At 37.9% G+C, this 18,105-nt stretch overlaps 1 protein-coding gene across 1 annotated transcript in view; it reads left to right on the forward strand.

Moving 5' to 3' along the window:
* The window catches only part of itfg1 (integrin alpha FG-GAP repeat containing 1), a gene marked incomplete at its 3' end in the record, with an annotated part of 106,248 nt that overhangs the window by 61,953 nt on the left and 26,190 nt on the right, over window positions 1-18,105 (forward strand). The window contains 2 exon segments of the mRNA XM_014028579.1: window positions 7,570-7,613; window positions 10,652-10,730. Of these exon segments, the coding sequence (XP_013884033.1) occupies window positions 7,570-7,613; window positions 10,652-10,730 (123 nt within the window).

Below are 18,105 nucleotides of genomic sequence, written 5' to 3' on the forward strand. Positions count from 1 at the left end.
TGTGTGTGTGTGTGTGTGTGTGTGTGTGTGTGTGTGTGTGTGTGTGTTAGTGAGGGAAGCTTCTATATTTTCACAGAACAACATCTGTTCTCCACAGAAAGTTTTGAGAGCTGTTCCACGGCTCTTGTTTCAGCCATTGAGGAGCCGTTATGTACTTGTTACTTGTCTGCTGAGGTTTGAAGTACAGAAAATAAAGCAGACTCACAGAAGAAGCTGGGAGTTAGTTTTTTTTTTTTCTTTGTCGTAAGTGTGACAGCCTTACCTGAGCACACAGTAGTACCCACCTCAAGTTATGTACTTCCTCGTACAACAGTGTGCCCACTGAGTTGTGAAGACCTTTGATGCTGTTAATGTCTGTCTTTTCTTTTCTCACTTTCTGCATCAGTAATTTCTTGACACCTTTTTTTATTTTACAAGTGGATTTTTGTCCTACAGATTAATGCATCTACTGTCACACATACAATGTATTGATATACAGTATATGAGGACTTTTAAAGCTCAATCTAAGTGTTTCTCTGAAAGACTTACTTTATCAAAAAGTGTGTATACATTTGAATAGTTTATAAATTGAATAGGGAAAGACTGTGAAACAGGGTGACTTCACTTTATTGCATCAATGCTGTGCAAAATGCTGTAAAAGATATTGCTGTCATATTCCTTTTATCATTACAAATTCAGCCTTTCAAGATTGATGTTTCCTATTGGACACAAAAACAAGATTCCATATTTTTCAAACTTACTCTAAAGTGACAGGATACGTTTGGTTTCAGTTGTAGTTTTATTCAGAAAATATAAGACGTCTCTTCTCACCATCTTTCTATGGCTGCTTCATTGTTTGCTTGTTTTTAATCTCTTCTTTTTCGATTTTGTTTTTCGCTCAATGGTTTGTAGTACTTGAATTTATTTAAAAGGGTGGTATTATGCAAAAGCGACTTTTGGAGCTTTATATCAAATTGTGTCATTCCCTCATCAAAAACACCCAGAGTGTTGCTTTGACTCATGTGTGCATGCTTAATTAATCCTTGAATCTCCTGTGGTAGCCATGTGGAGCTGCCGAAACATTTGCTGGTACAAACTGAACAACTGAAGGTAATATTGGCTACGTTCACACTGCAGGTCTTAATGCTCAGTTCCGATTTTTTGAAAAAATCCGATCTTTTTGTGTGAACGTTCACATTACTTTTTAAATGTGACCTGTATCAGACCCCTGTGTGAACGCTCCACAACACTGATGTGACARGCATGCGCAGTAAAAGACGTGACGTCTCATCAGCCGGCTTGTTTGTTTACAGAGCTAGCATGGATGCTATATTTTGAGCATCGAATCGGAAGTTGTTTGTTTAATCAGAGCTGATTAAATAATTATCTGACATGCTTCTTTAGTTCAGTTTTTATATCTGAACCTGCCTCTGACCGGGATGCTCCAGTGAAGCTTTTTTTTTTTTAACGAAACTACGAGCTGGAAAAAAGTATCGACCGAGTAGCTAACTTTAGGATCGATACTCTCCGCGACCCAGGCTGGACATCATTATTATCATACTAATGAAAAGTAAAAAGATGAAGCAACTGGACTTGTGTTTTGGAGCTGTAAACACACAGAGCTACAGATTTAAACAGCGAGACTTGAGGTCAGTGTCTTATGCTGCGTTCACACCGAACGCGATTTCAGCTTCAAAATCGCAGCCAACGCTGAAGTTGGTCGCTTGTGCACTTTGAGGTCAGGTCAGCTCTTGAAGCGCTGCACGGCAACAGCCTCCCCGCCTCTCCCTCCTCTGTCGGGCTCTGTTTAATGTCGGACGAGGAAGTGGCTTTGCTTTATTTACAGAGAGCAAGAGCATGTCACGTTCATCAGATAATTAATTGATAATTAATTCACCAGATAATTCAGAGCAGAGGTTCACAGCTCGCTTTCAGGACTATTTTTCCAGTCTGATGAGCCGCTGCCACGCATTGGTGCAGATATCTCTGTCAGGATACCGACTGCAGGCACTCGATTTCAGCTAAAGAGCTCCTCTCCGTCTGTTTCAGGTTAGTGGAAATCATTCAGTAAYCTGTCCCGTCGGGAAATATGTCACTACGTCACACAGTGGAGTCTCTCTGATTGGTTGACGCGGCACGACGAGCTGCAAAAGTTCAGATTTTCTAACTTCAGCGATTTGCGCCTCAGCGCGTCGAACGCTCAGATAGTTCAAATCATTCAAATCGCGCTGCTCTAATCGCGCTTGAGGCGCCGCAGCACTTCCCGACGTTGCTTGAAGCGRGCCCACCATAGACTTTGTATGTAAACCTGAGGCTCCTGATGCTGAAATCGCATTTGGTGTGAACGCACCATTATCGGTCCTTCATCCCCATCTCACTGATGAAAAAGTCAGATGGAATGTGACATGAGCGTTCACACTGCAGTCACTTTGAAAACATCAGATATATATCAGATTTAAAGCCACATTCTGAAACGGCCTGGGTCGGATTTGAAAAAATCGGATTTGTCTCGTTCAGACTGTCATAAAAAAATCGGATATGAGTCAGATGGGTCAAAAAAATCAGATTTGGGTCGGATTTGCCTGCAGTGTGAACATAGACATTGTTACTTGATTGTAATAGAATTAAACTATGTACCTGGAAAATACATAATACCCCCTTTCCCTTTAAACTTAAAAACATAATATAAAAGTCAGTAATTGCTCAATGATGTGAACATTATTATAGCAAGAAAATAAAAATCATAGCAATGACAAACTAAATTGGCAAGAACATGCATCTCATTTTTCTCTTTTTTGATTTCTGTAGAAAATYCCTGTTCTATCTTCCTGTGATTTTTTTCTTCATTCAGTTTCTAACATTATTTTTTAATAAATTAATTTTATGTATTCTGTTATCTTTTTCTTTATTCTTTTGTTTTAGTTAGAATATTTGTACAGACAAGAAGTGGAATCTTAAAAGGATCCTGGATGTGTGTCATTTAACCCACAATTATACAGCAGCTATTCTTTAAGTGCCATAATTAACCTTAGAACCAAACAATCATATTGCTGAAGTGATAAAAGCAGGTCGCTAAGGTGAAACATTTTTATGTGCCGATAAAAATTTAGTTTCTTTCATTTTGGCGAAGATTAAGGAGTGTGCCATGAGGTTGTGACACAGTAACTTTGAGTCACGCTGCGGCGGTTTTCCTGTGACCCGACTTCTCTTTCCTTTCCATTTCAAATTAGCTGCACTTCAGACAAATGACAGTCTGATCCCTCTGTGTTATCGATTGATACAGTGCTGCACACAGGGATGAAAGTCGCCTGACCCTTAACGGCTTGAAGTTCAAACAAGTGATGAATAAGCCAGTCTTTATGATTTATTGATTGTTGTGTCCTTTATAGATGATGGTGATGTGTTTATCTAGTGTTTGCTCTGAGATGATGAGCAGTAGAAATATGCACCTGGTTGGTTCTGACTACYTTGAAACTAGAGGCCAACTCTCATGCAACTTTTAAAGAACCAAAAAATGTCAAATCCTTTCTGATATTCATCTTTTTAGGGCAGTAAAAGTGTCTATAAAAGAGACGGGAAGTATCCTTGACTAGATCTCGGTGTTTGCTGAATAGTCTGTTATCAGTGCAAGCTGGATTTAATATCCTTGACATGAACATATTTTGAAGTTGTTTGTTTTTATATTAAACCTGACAGTTTCTTGGAGTATGCTCGGTGAGCATTGCAAAATGTAATCTGAAAAGCTGCTAAATGACAACAAAATTAGGTTGTGTCTAAGAAATAGCAGTGTATTTTCCTGATGAAATTGCTATTATTAACATTTTTTTAACTATGTTAACTAACGTGTTGCAAAATAGTTGTGAAGCAATAGTTAGTTACTATAATGTGCATGATGGTCAGTGAGGGTCAATGTCTGTGTGACTTATTGTTAATGGATGCTCCATCTGAGTCCTGCTTCAGGCATATTCCAAATAGGCCTGTGAACTTCAAAGCAGCCAATTTGCTTTTACAACACGTACACAATTTTCTTTTAAATCAAAGCCTTGGTAATAAAAAAGTCTTGTTTATTCCCACAAAGTGACGGCAGACAAGATACCATGTAAAAGGATCAGAGCTCAGGAAAATGGAGCAGTGGTATATACAGTGATTTAACGCTACTTCATTTGCATACTACATTGGTGTAATTTGTTGGGATTTGTTTTGGGATTGGATAAAGTTTAAAAATGGCAGAGGGAGGTACACTTTTCTAATATGATAAGAGAGCGTATTRTGACACATTTGGAATTCATAAAATAACCTTTTCAGTTGTGCTGCCTGGGAAGTTTACAGAATCACAAAGCAGTTTAAGGTTGTTCCTTTTTATTTGTTTTTTGTCTGTTCAAGGTGATCCTATAATAAAAGGGTAGGATGGATATTGGCCTAACAAGAATACCAAGGTTAAGAATATTTCTGTTGTGTAATTGTGAGTGAATGGACCCAAACATAGTCAGACCTGAGACATGTTTGAGKGAAAGACCTTTAATAAGTTTAATTATTTGCAAAGGTTTTAATAGCAAAATGGATGACTACACTTAAGTTGCTGTTAGTTTATGTAATTGTTTATATATTTTATGTGTTCATGTCAGGACTCCAGACTAACTACATGTCAAATCATCCCCATGTATTAAGAGGGACTGCTGGTGCTTTAGTTTTATTTGCTTTGAGTACTGTTCACACTTAGGCTGATCTCTTTTACTGAGCTAATTATTTTAGGGCTTTAGGTTTTCATTAATAATTCACCCCACCATRCATCTCCTTTACCCACTTTTCCTTTCTGATTCGCAGGTCTTTATTAATATAAATGAGTATTTTGTTGTTAACAATGTTAAAACTTCTCACTTTCACTGTTAATTTGCTGTGATGGTTTAACAGCTGTATTGTGGAAGAATAGTTTAGTATTGGCATTTTTAATTGAGGAGAGTGAGAATTTTTTTTCCATTTTAAAGAAGACTAATGTGTCTTCACACCCAGCCCCACTCCATCCTCCAGARGGGTTCATTCTAGTTTGATAGAGGGGTTTACGACTAAATAGCAACGCAGAAACCTTTTATTTAAAAATGAATTAAAAGATGTAACAACAGAAGAGTTTTCCATCCAGCCTYCATGTTAGAGCCAGAGTCTGACCCAGAGCCAGTAAAGAATGAAGATGACCAAATTGTAGTTGGTAAGTCCAGACCTTAATTGGCAGTTTRGTTGCAAATACTTTGACGTAGTAGTTCAGAAAACGTCATACAKAATAGATAAATTGAACAGGTTGAAAAATGYCACAAACAGAAAATAGAWATCAACTTTTCTTCACTCCTAGTGACTCCAATTATACAACAAAATGTACCTAACTGCTAAAAAACTGTGGATTTTYCATGKTACGTCCCCTTTAAATTATTAAGTTGTTTAAGATAAAAATGTTTTGTGTTGCCAGATCTGACTGTTTCATCTGCTGCTAAAGTGATCTTGCCTCTCTATCTGCCTCTCAAATTTGTGTCAAGAGAAAACATGGCAAGACAAGATTCCAGGGTATAATCCTAGAGCAGAGGTGTCCTATCCTGGTCCTCAAGGGCCACTACTCTGCATTTTTCTCTCCTCCAACACACCTGATGTGAATGAATAGGTAATTAACAGGCTTTTTCAAAACTTGAAGAGGTAATTCAATCACTTAGTCAGGTGTGTGGCTGCAGGGAAACAAGTAAAACTTGCAGGATTGCAACCCTTGAGAACCAGGACACCTCTGGTTTAGAGCTCAAAGAAATGTGTGGCAGTGATTACTAAAGCAGGGCGCACAACTCGACAAACAGGAACTCAGATTGTATAAAAACATTTCATTATGTCACAGTTATGACAAATTAAAGTTTGAAAAATGCTGTACTTTCCTTCTTGTTACAGACTTTAGCTCTGTGCTGTACTTTCTTATACTTCAATACTGTACTCTTATCATACAGATAATATTTTAGTAATCAATACTGGCATCAATGATCTGAGTAGATGAGGTATGGAAACAAGTACAATTTTGTAAAAAAAAATTAAAAAGTGGGATTTGAAACTAAGGAAGGATTGGATGAGGGATATCTCAGCACAGAGATAAACACTTTATAGCAGGATGTTTTTCCATTTTACAAGAAAATGATTTTTGTAAAAATCATTAAACCCCTRAAACACTGGATGATGATGCAACCACACTTTGTAAGACCTACTAAAATATGGTTGGATTGCAGCAAATAAAAAAAGCTCTTAAATGTTAAGGCAATCATGATGCTGCTACTSTCTTAGTGCTCATCCAAATAGATTTTTCCCTGCTGTTTTTGCATCCTCTGCTACATGCTAGAAAATTGCACTATTCTAGCTTGATGAATATCTCATCTGTTCTCTCAAGATGTGGAAATGTTCCAACTTTATGTGAGCTTTTTGAACCTGTGGAGTAGGAAGTAAAATTTGTCATCATGGAAGGATCCAGGTGAAGAGGTTTTCTGTGCAGTACCTCAAAATCCACCATTTTTGCTTCTTTGTGGCACGGTATGAAAGCAGCAAAGATTGGTCARTGCAGCTGTGTGGTGAGAGCATGGAACGAACCATCTGGCACTCGTGACTACACTGCCACAAGTAAAGTGCTGCCAGTGTGGTGTGGGGGCGTAATGGGGTTAGAACCTAGGCATGAAACCAGCACGTGCTGTACTGCTTTTAAGTTCTCGACTACCAAGCAGCATTGGTGCATGCAAGCCATGCATCAAAGATATGCTGTCATGACCCTCCCCCAGTCCCCACCAAGGAGCTCAGTACACCCCCACCATGATGATAAAACACCACAACATGGTTGTTGGYGTGATTCCACAACAACCAATCCAGCACAATCTGTTGTGTGTAGTGGATAGCCCATTGTATTTTTAATATGTGTTATTTTTTATTAAAGCTGGGCCTTTACCCACTTTGAATGATGCCTAACTAAAAAGATGTTGAAAAATAACAAACAATTATTCTCTTTTCTTTAAGGCGATGTTTTCTTTGAATGGTTGCCCTGGGTTTGGCCATTGTCTGACGCAACACTGTGTCTAACCTCATAAACACAATTAGGCTTTAGCTTGAATCCATCAGCCCAATAAAAGCAACCGTAGACCCTGGACCTTGTTATATGCTAATAAAGTCACTTCTCTAATAACTGATTTACAATTCAGCAGACTCTGTTTTTGCTTCACTTGTATGCACAAATAAATTAAATACTGTCATTGAACCTGCATTCATGTTAATAGTTTTCACATAATTCTTTACATTTATTGTAATTTTTGCCTTTTTTTACTTGTCCACATTCACATATTAGGCAAAAGTAATATTTAATGTTGTTAAAAAATCATGTAAAAATTACTGTTTGGACAGAGTTTGCCAGTATATTGTGTATTTTTTTCTCTCTCTCTGTTAAATATTGTGTCAAACTTTAAGGAAATCTGTCTGTTTGATACACTGATCGTTTCAGCAGCACAGAATTCACYTTTCTCCACAGCAGAAATGTTTTTGTAGAAGTCAGAAATATGTCTAACTCTGACAATCTGTTGTCCTCTTCCTCAGTGCTCAGTGGCCTCTGCTCTAATGCCTGCCCTGAAGATGCCAAGGTAAGAAATATGTCCTTGTTTACATTCCCAAACATAATATAATAAAAGCATTTTTCTTGGTTAAGACTAGCACTTACTGAATTTTTAATGRGCAAATTCAGAATATTTATAAAAAGTGTTTCTTGCACGTTGGTTTGACATTAGCATTTTTCAGATTCAGTGCACTCATTCCTAAAATAAAAACAATTTAAAAACATATGTACATGTATATGATTTATTACATATAATGAAGCTGATTGATTCCAGCCTGGTAAGTAATTAGAACTTTATTTTTMACCTTTTCTGGTTCTCTGCTGGACTATTTTGTGCCTTTTTTTTTTACACCAAGAAATACTCTGGAATATTCAAAATGCTGCCATGTGGGAATTGCYGCATTTTGTAGAGTTTATTCAGAATGGTGAAGCGTTCTTGCAGTATCACTCATGGATGGAATGCACTATACAAGTCAGGGGAAAAAAACTAAAAAGCAACTCTTTTCAGCGAGCATTACCTTTTGTAAATGCTATGGAGGATTACCTTTGTATATAGACTGGTGTGGGTATTTTCTCACTTCATTGCTGGCTAACTGGTTGAGTGAACTCCATTAGAAACTCAATGTGAGTGTTGCAGACATTTACATTTTCACAAACAGCCCTTTTAGGTTATCACCTGWAAATTTCAGGGCTGCAGTGCACTTATGAAAATCGCTTAAGATGTGAGCGCCCCTGAGACTGGACTGTGTACTGAAAACCCAGGGACACWTGTAGACTCAGACTCATTTTGTCCATGTATCAGGTGAGAGACAGTTCTACACTGTTAGGTTACATTTCTGTCCCTAGCTCCTTCATTTGTTCATGTGTTTTTCAACAAGYCAGTGAACTCCAAGTTACTTTCAAAAGCAGCATTTTTCTGGCAACAGTATGTCAAAGTGAAGTTCATTGTAAAACACTAAGTTTTAAAAAGTAAAAAAACTGCAGATAATTTACCAAATGTTAAGTAAACCCATATCTAACGTGAAAACTGTTGTTTCTGTTTAATTCTGAATGAGGGTTTGATCAATTATTCTGTTGTATAATAAAGTTGTTCCGAGGCTACAATTCAGTCATAAAAGCTGTTAAAATTGTAGTTTGAATTAATATCAAGACGTTTTAACACTAAAGATTCTTTCAGAATACGATGCAATGAGACATAAGACAAGCTTTGGAAAAAACTAAAGAGTTGGGTTTGATGTTAGTTTTTACATTGAAAGAAGCATTGGGTCTAAAATGCCAACACTAAGMAGGATATTTATTTTGACCTGAAGGCTCAAACCATCAAGACAAATGTTTATAGCATTTAGAGTAAATCTAAAACCTTTTTGAGATAGTGGTTCAGGGACTTTGAAACTAGGAAAGAGTTTTGAGGGGAATGTGGTGATTTTTGTTTGTTTTTTTAAATTCCAACTATCATGAAAACTAAACTGTAGTGGAGGTTCTGTCATGCTGTAGGGCTGCTTTGCTTCCTCTGATATTTCAGGGTTGGAAAGTATTAAATAACAGATAAAATCAGAAGAGTACAAAAGCATTTTGTTACCCAGAGTTAGGCAAGGTTTCTGATCATTGTCTTTTTGTGAGCCAAGTGAAAGTGTTGCCAGTGAAGTCAGTGTTAGAGACAATTTTGGAGCAAAATATGGTGTTATATTTTCAGAACTGGTCAACACCAGATGTTTTGCTATTCAGACTATGATGTTTGAGAATTTACCTTGGGATTTGCTGTTTGAAATTATTTTTAATCAAGGGCACTAACAGCTTTGTTCTCTGTGGAGACTGCCTTGAGCTGAAATTCTCATGATTGCTACATCTTTCTGTTCCCCTCTGCATCCTTTATCATGGTACCTCGAGGTATACAGTACTTGTTCACACTGACATGACYAACATGGGAAACTCTAATTAGTTGGTTAAATATGAAGCAGAAAAGTTCTAATGCATCCCTTAAAAGTTTAAGTGGCACAATGTATCAAAAAAATCTAAGTTTTTGACAAACAATTGTTTTTTATGTTTCTGAAACAGCCATTGAATTTGTAGGAAACATCAACATGACTTAACTAGTTACGGATAAAAATGTTGATGCATGTTTTGTTTTGGGTTTTGTACTATATAAAAACCAATTTTGGATTAAAAGCCTTTGATTTATGAAATGTTCACCTGTGAGCACATTTTGTTTATTATGAGAGCTCTAATGGCTAATTATCACAGGAAGGTGATAAAATGAACGCGGAACAGAATCAGCCAGTAGCTTCACTCCTCATCCAACCTTTCACTCGTGGAAAGTCCTTTCCACAACACATCAACTTTGACATCAACAAGAGGCTGCTGGTTGTTTTTGCTTTTCTGTCGGTCTCTTCTTCCACCCGCTTGTTGTCTAAATGAAATTTATGATGAATGCAGTAGACGAGTGGTGCTTGCGGGTGTTTCAACTCTTTTCCTCTGCCATCCATCAGCTCGCTCTGTCTTTCCATTTCACTCTCGTAGCCTTCTTCTTCTTAGTCACACTTCTCCTCTTCCTTCATGCGTTCAGCCCACTTGTCTGCTCCTCAGTGGCTTTTTTATCTCTTTTTTCTTGTATTTTTCTTTTTTTTWAAACCTCATTTCCATTCCTCTCTCGCCCAACTTACTGCGTGTCACAGCATAAAGGACCAAGTCTCATTGCAGTGTGACTGCATGTGTAACGGGCTCATGATTAGCTGATGTAAAGTGAAGGATAACTCGACAGGTCTCCTCATCCRCTGTCATCCATAATGAGGAGATGAGACGAGAGTTAAGCACCCACCCACACAGACACATAAACATGCAAATGTCACTTTGATTTAGACTTGGGGCAAATTCAAYCCAGCTCGTTCAGACCTTTATCATATCGTCAACAGATGTGGAAATAATACTAGAAAACTTGAGGATCATTGGTTTGCATCGTTTGCGTGTGTCCTCTTCACCCTGAATGAGGGACAGTTGATGTGAAAAAAATATATGTTGAAAAAGTCTTGGTTTTGAATTAGTTTTGTTTGAATGTGTGTYTTTTTCCAGCCTTTTGGTGTGAATCAGCCTGGTCCCTACGTCATGTACACCACAGTGGATTCTAACGGCTACCTGAAAAACTCCTCAGGTAAGAATGTTCTGTCAGTATCTTTACATCAGCAGCTTTCACTGTGTATGCTAAGCTATCCTTTCCATTGGCCGAGAGAACATTTAGCTTTCTATAAATGGCACTGCCTGAGCTTTTTCTATATTCAGACAGCCTCATTGGCCACTTAAACTCCTAAACAAAAATTTATGTGKTCTGCTTGTCCAAAGACCGGAGGTCTTGTTTGGGATGATTTAGAGAAAATAACAAATGAGAGGAAGTGGTACATATTGATTTTCACTTGTTGCTTTCTCTTTAAATAAATGAGAAAAGGAGATTTAGAGGAGACAGCTTTCAAAAGGCAAAGATACATGTTTTAATAGGATRGTGTGTGTTTACTCTCTTTAATGTGTCCTTTAAAAGTCTATGTTCTTGGTGCATCCCTTCTGACTCTCCACTTACATATTCTGCATCCCATCACTGTTTAAGTAAATGGCTAAAGGGGTTAAACTTTTTTTCTTTTAAATCTACATACATATTTAGATACAGTAAAGAGTGCAAAACTTGTTTTCTCTTTTTAAGGTGTCTCTTTTAAAACATCACAACACYCTTTTTTTGTTAAATCTGATTTCTAGGAGTTCATTTTGAGCTAAATCAGATCAAATCGACTTAATGTAAAATAAGATTTACATTAAAAATTTCAACCCACARGGTCAAAACTTTTTTAAAAGATTTTAAAACAAAGTGGAAAGGTAAGTAATTTGCGTTAAAGGTTAAAGATTTTACCTATGTTAAGGCATAGTCATACTAGACTAGACTTTAGTCTAGACTAGGCTAGACTAAACTAAACTTATGCCAACTTATGAAGCATTTTTTTTATGTCTAAGTTGCTAATAAAAATTAAATATTTGATCAATTTGTTCGAATGACATATGTACATGCTGAAAAGAAGCTCCCTGTTGATTTTTTTATTCCATCTTCAATGTAGATGTCTTTAAAATGTTCATAAGTTGGCATAAGTTGTCTAGTGTGACAGGGCCTTAACATTTTTTTTCCAGTTATTCTTGACTCTTCGGTTTAAGTGTTCCAAACATCTTCATTTTAGAAGACGTTTTCAGTAAACCTTGTAATTCGTATTGGTTTATTGTCAATTAAAGAAACACCTACTATTCATTATGATCAATATAATAGTCWGAGGCACCAGGCCCTTACAGGGTTCTGCAATTACTTGTAACATTAGACTTTTTTTAATAAACATTTATTTTAACTGTAAAATAAAGACTGTAAAAATACTGTAGGCTGTTTAGTTTTTATACATTTTCAAAAATACATTGTCACACAGATGGAGCCATTTTATTGACACCGCAAAGCATACCAGGTAAATTATGACGTAGACTAGGTCATCAGTGTGAGGCTGCTAGCGAGCTATATCCACCCGGAAGGTTAATCTTGGACAATATCTGATGATCGATTCTTTTAAAAGAAACTAGAGCTAGCTCGCAGCCTGGTAATGATGACCTAGTCTACGTCATAATTTACCTGGTATGCCTTGCGTTGTAAGAAAATGGCTCAGTTTGTGTGACAATATATTTTTAAAAGTTTATAAAAACTAAACAGCCTACAGTATTTTTACAGACTTTATTTTACAGTTAAAATAAATGTTTAACAAATAAAGTRCAACATTACAAATAATCCTGGATCACTTTAAATGATGTGAAACTGCTGCCTGTCCAGGAGTTCATAAACACTTGCTTACCCAGTTACTTCGGATTAATAAATATCGAAAAATGTACAGTATATGCTCAGTGAGACAGATGCTTGATAAGATAAGACAAGGCACTGAGGACAACGGTGCATTTTTTATTAGCTACAGTTAACCTAGCTGTTTCATTGTGGGAAGGACACAAAGCTGATGAGGACAAGATGCACTGACAGCCTGGGGTCAGGGTTATATATAGTCAGTGTGCACCATAATCTCACTTTGTCAGATTTCATTGTTTCATTTGTCTCTTGGCACAGCTGGAGTGGATACATATTTAAAGAATGAGTAGAAGGATCTCAGTCCTGCATCATAATTGTCTCACTCTCACTGGGAGAGCRATAATGGCCTGGCTACAAAACAGAGCTGTAACAATGACTGCGGACYCYGTGATGAGGCGCTCTTATCTCRGTCCAAACGTAGAGTGGATTTCACTAGATGTCCATTTTTTAGCTGTTCTAAAAGTGGACTGAGATCCACAGTTTTATTCCCTCCCCATGCTCTTCACAGGTGTAKCACATGACATATAGCCAGGGGTCCTGAGTGCGAGTGGAGATGGATGGGGGAAGGTGGGGTGGGGTGTTGGAGGAGGGTGGGCTCTTACCACCAGCACCCACGCCTACTGCAGAGAAAATGGAGAGTAATTCAGCATCCCACGGTGTGTGGAGGCWGCGGAAAGTCATCATTTTTAATAAAGTTAGAGGCTGTAGAAAGAGCTAACTTTGGAAGAGATTTATGTAAGGGATGGGTATACACTTTTGAGCTTTAATCCCTGATCACAGTCCAAGATTTATCAAGCTGGCTGCAGGGATTAGCTGCCATTCTGTCACAAAAGCATTAGTGAGGTTGGTCAGCTCACAGTCAGCAGCCAATCTATCTCCAAGGTGTTGGATGGSATTCAGGTGAGCAGTTTGTATGCATGCCAGTAATTTTTTTTTCTTTTCATAGTGGCATTGTTTAGTTTTTGTGCACCTAGCTGGTAGCACAACAGGTTGTTTTTGTTTAGAGATATTGACATGTTAAAGTAAGAAAGTGATGCTGCATTTTTCTTTCAAAACTGTTAATTTTGACGATGTCATTAGCTGATGTTATTTAGGTTTTGCTCAAGTGGCAACAAATGGTATATTCTAATAATACATCAAGTAAAAGCATACACTCACATAATCTAAGCAGGAATCATTTAATTAACAAGCTCTTAAATAGAACGCTCTTGCCAATAAAAAGTAGCATGTAATTACTGCAGTACAAAAGAACATCACAGCGTCAAGCTTATTGCAAAGGATCAAATGAGCTTGTGAAGCAAAACATCAAGAGAATACTAGACTTAAATACAGTGATTGATAAGTTAAATACTTAACATACATTAGTGCTGCACAGATTATTCTAAATAATCGATAACGTCTGTTATAAAAAATAATCAACACAAAATTTTATTATCAAATATTCATATTATTTACCCAAGTAAATATAAATTTGTATCTGCAATGAAATATGAGCTTTTGGGGGCAGAATGTCTTCTATTGTCAGTGGCTTCTTTGTTTACTTCTAAAGAAGAAGCACCCGCCTGCTAACCACACGTCCTGTGATTATATTTTATATATAAATCATTATGAAGCTTTGTTTTGCAATGAAATCATGAACATCCACCATTTTTAAGATATGTTTTGCTGGTCTGTTGGAGCTGTGTGGGGTAGACTGCAGACTGAGCTCCAGGGAGGAGCTTTGTGTAAATGGGCGGAGCTTTGTATGAGTAAGTGTTAGGCACCTCAGGAGCTTCAAGGATTTCTCAAACATGCATGAATGAATCACAAACACTCTGGGTATGTTTTTTCATAAGGGAATGACATTATAACATGGAATGAGCCTCAAAAAAAGTCAATTTTTCCTAATACCCCCTCTTTAAAAGTTTGTATAGTTTAAATCAAATGTTGAATCCTTAAACATGAATATAAAAAAATGAGGAAATAGCCTCTAAATTGTTGAAACCTCTGGAATGAAGAACAGGGAGACTAAGTAGCAAATCTACCTGGGTGAAGAGTATCTCTACAGTCTGCAAGATATAAATTTGACAAATCAAGTTCTTTAAAAAGTTTGTATAAAAATTCCCTACATATTTTTATTCTTAATTTAGTATGACTTTCACAAAAACTAGAAAATCTTTCTCAGACTTCGAAGAGGCTAAGCAGAGTTGAGCAGATTTGTGAGGCTGATGACTCACTGTTAACTTTAAAGTCCGTATGGTTCAGTACTCCTCAGAAACACAAACAATACACACAAAGAGCAAATGTAAATAATAAATGATGTATCCTAGTGTTTGCTTTCCTCCAGTTAGTAAATATAGTTGACTCTAAGGATACGATGATCTCGACATTTTGTCCAGGCAGCTGATTTCTGATAGTTGTTCTTATTTAGGTTTAGTAAGAGAAAACACATGGATTTGGAATGTCCTCTTTTTAGTGCATTATTTTGCTCATTACTTGATTTTTTTCCTTGTTTTTAAAAGGAGGGCAGAAAGAGGAGGAGAAGGAGAGTAGCCAACAATTTTGCTGGCACAACTCCCTAGACCCCTATTTAACAGCAGGAGAGTGTTACCAGGAGTGTGTGTGCGTGCGTGCGTGCGTGCATGCGTGCGTGTGTGTGCATATTTTTCTTAGCTGGTGGGGACAATTTTTGATCATTTACCCAGTACACACAGCCACACTGTCCCTTATAGGGACAAAAGCCTGGTCCCCATTGGGGGGAAAAACCATTGGTGAGTCAGTGTTAGGACCAGGGTGTGAATTACGTTTAGGTTAGGTTTAGGGTCAGGTAGGTATTGGGGTGGTTAGGTTTAGGGTAATGGGTCAGGGTTAGGCTCTAAAAATGACCAGTAAATGAATGAAAGTCAATGCAAAGTCCCCGTGAGGATAGAAGAACAAACATGTGTGTGTATGAATTTGGGTGGGAAGAGATTTAAAGTATTTATTCTGTAGCTTGTAGCTCAGAGAACAGCTAGCTAGAATGCCAGAAATGAACAATGATGGGGTGGTGCGCGCACACACACACACACACACACACACACACACACACACACAAGCACATAAAATGTCTGGGTCTCTATACTGGGGTCCAATGTTCTTCACTTACCCTTCACCTTCCTACAGGAATAGAGCACAGAGAAAAGGAAAAATTGTAAACGAAGTAAAAAAAAAAAAGAAAAAAGACCAGAGCCAAGGGCACAATATATGGAGTACATTTTAGAAAAGTGGAGAAAAAGGAATAGCAATTAAGCACTGCTTTAAAATAAATCTGAAGAGGAAAGAGAGAGTTTTATTAAAGGCGTATAAACAGTTACTCTAATATTAGTCTGGAATTACCCCATACCTTAGAGGCACTCTGCTGACATACTGTAGCTATCATAAATTAGTGTACCTGCACATTCAGACATGTTGTGGAGGATGGGAAAGTGATAATGTCATCCTTGTACATGTAGTAAAGGTCAGCACAGAAGCTTTATTGCTGTACAATAAATTGGTGATAATACATGTGTTTTAAAGGAGACATATTTAAATTTTTTTAATTTTATTTTATTTTTTACAGTCTGACAAAATTGTTGTGTTTCTTAAATCTGTGGCATACTTTGTACAGTCTTTATTTCCTTAAGAAAGGCATTCTGCAGAGCAAACTGTTTAAGGTGAAGTGAATCAGTAGTAGGGTTGGGCAATATTGACAAAAAAAATCACGATTAATTGTGGTATTTAGCTGATAACGATTAATTTGACAATTCACTGGAGTCCCTGGACATCCTTATGTCCTAGTCACATGACCAATTAAGTGGGAAAGACTTGCTCTTTGTAAAAATCCGTTCCAAATTGTGTCAAAATTACAGACTTCAGGGTATACATCAAAATAAATGTGTTGATAAGTAAATAAATTACAGAACTTTATTTTTAATGTTTGTCATATTCGAAGCGGAGAGGAGCAGCGAGCAGACTGACCGGAGTAATCTCCAGTCGGTCTGCCTGGTGGCATTAATCGTCAAGTGCCAAAAAATAATTGATTAATGATTTTCTGGCCATTAATTGCACACAATACAATTATGCCCAACCCTAGTCAGTAGCTACTCACGCCACGTTTTTCTCTATCACTCTATACTTTGTGCATCATCTTCCCATGGCAGCTGCTGAGCTTGAAGATGAGTGAAAGGTGGTCTGCCAAACAGAACCTCGCTGACACCACAGTCCAAAGAAGAAAAGGTGCTAATGAAAATAATGAGCATTAATGAGCATTCACTACGTAAATTTATAAAACATTCTGTTTAAGACATAAGTTCTTCATGAGTCCCCAATTTGACAACTCCAGGTTAGTGCAACAGCCTTGTGAAATGTTGTTTCTACACATCAGTAGTTTTGTTTACTTGCACTGGAATATTGCCCTCCAATATAACCACTGGGTTCTTTTATTTTCTGAGGATTGATGTAAAGCTCTATTCTGCTCAATATAACAACAAAAAATCTTTGAACTTAACTTGTTCTTCAGCCAATGTTTGTGTTCTGTGTGTTGCTGTATGAGTGTATATACACTGACATTTGTGCCCTCGTGACTTTGTGTGTCTCTGAGTGTGGGTGTGTGTGTAATTTTGCCCCTTACTAAGCAGGTTGGATGGATGAGTATGGGCTGTGCTTCTGACAACACCACACCTCATTATCAACAAAATCCTGCTGAGACACAGTGAGGGGTTGCAGGAGACAGGCAGGTGGGACTGTGGAGATGAATAGTCAATATTATTCATTAGGAGTCTTTTTAATGCTCTCTCTGTTGTAATATAGACAGTAAATTATGCTGGGCCAAAAAAGACCCTGCAGAGTCATTCCTCCAGATTCCCACCTCACACATGGTCAATAGAAAAACAAATTTCTGGTTAGGTGTAGAAAAGGAATATGGTTTAGGTTTGGCCATACCCTGCTACAGAGATAAACAAATATTATTTTTAAAGCCAGCTTTGGTAAGCTAGAGTCAGAGCGCCGAGACCTTCAGCTGCCACTAAGCACTGCACTCTCTTCTGGTGGTGGTGGGCCCACAGGGAAGCAAACCCATGTAGCTCATTCAGACTGAGGCCACCATGAGGCCCAGTCTCCAGGTGCTTTCAGACGAGTCCCTCCCGTAGGCCCGGCTCCAGGGTGATGCCGCAGTTATCCATGTCTGGGTGAGGGACGTGTTACATGTATTGTGGGTGCCTGGAGGCCTGGACGCCTCCCTAGGTAGGTGTTCCAAGCGTGTCTGACTGAGAGGAGAGACCCAGGGAAGACCCAAAATACGTTCCAGAGACCATGTTTCACTGCTGGCCTGGGAACGCCTTGGAATCCTCCCAGAAGTGCTGGAAGAGGTCAGCAGTGCTGTGGAAAGAAATGTCTGGACCTCCTTGCTCAAGCTGCTCAACCCCCACCACCCCCACCCAACCCATCTCAGACCAAGCAGTGAATGAATGCATCGATCTTTTTATAGTTGTCTTTTTTTTTTCTGAAATTCTCCTAGCCCTAAAATATGTAAACCTGAATATTTAACCATTGATCACACAAAGTTGTTAAATTAAAAAATATTAGTACTAATAGTTTCAGGCATTATGAATAAGTGGTATCATCTCATGGTGGTTTGGTCTGGAGAGGAGAGGAGAGGAGA

The sequence above is a fragment of the Austrofundulus limnaeus genome, unplaced genomic scaffold, assembly GCF_001266775.1.
Source record: "Austrofundulus limnaeus strain Quisiro unplaced genomic scaffold, Austrofundulus_limnaeus-1.0 Scaffold784, whole genome shotgun sequence".
In the NCBI taxonomy this organism is placed as follows: Eukaryota; Metazoa; Chordata; class Actinopteri; order Cyprinodontiformes; family Rivulidae; genus Austrofundulus; species Austrofundulus limnaeus.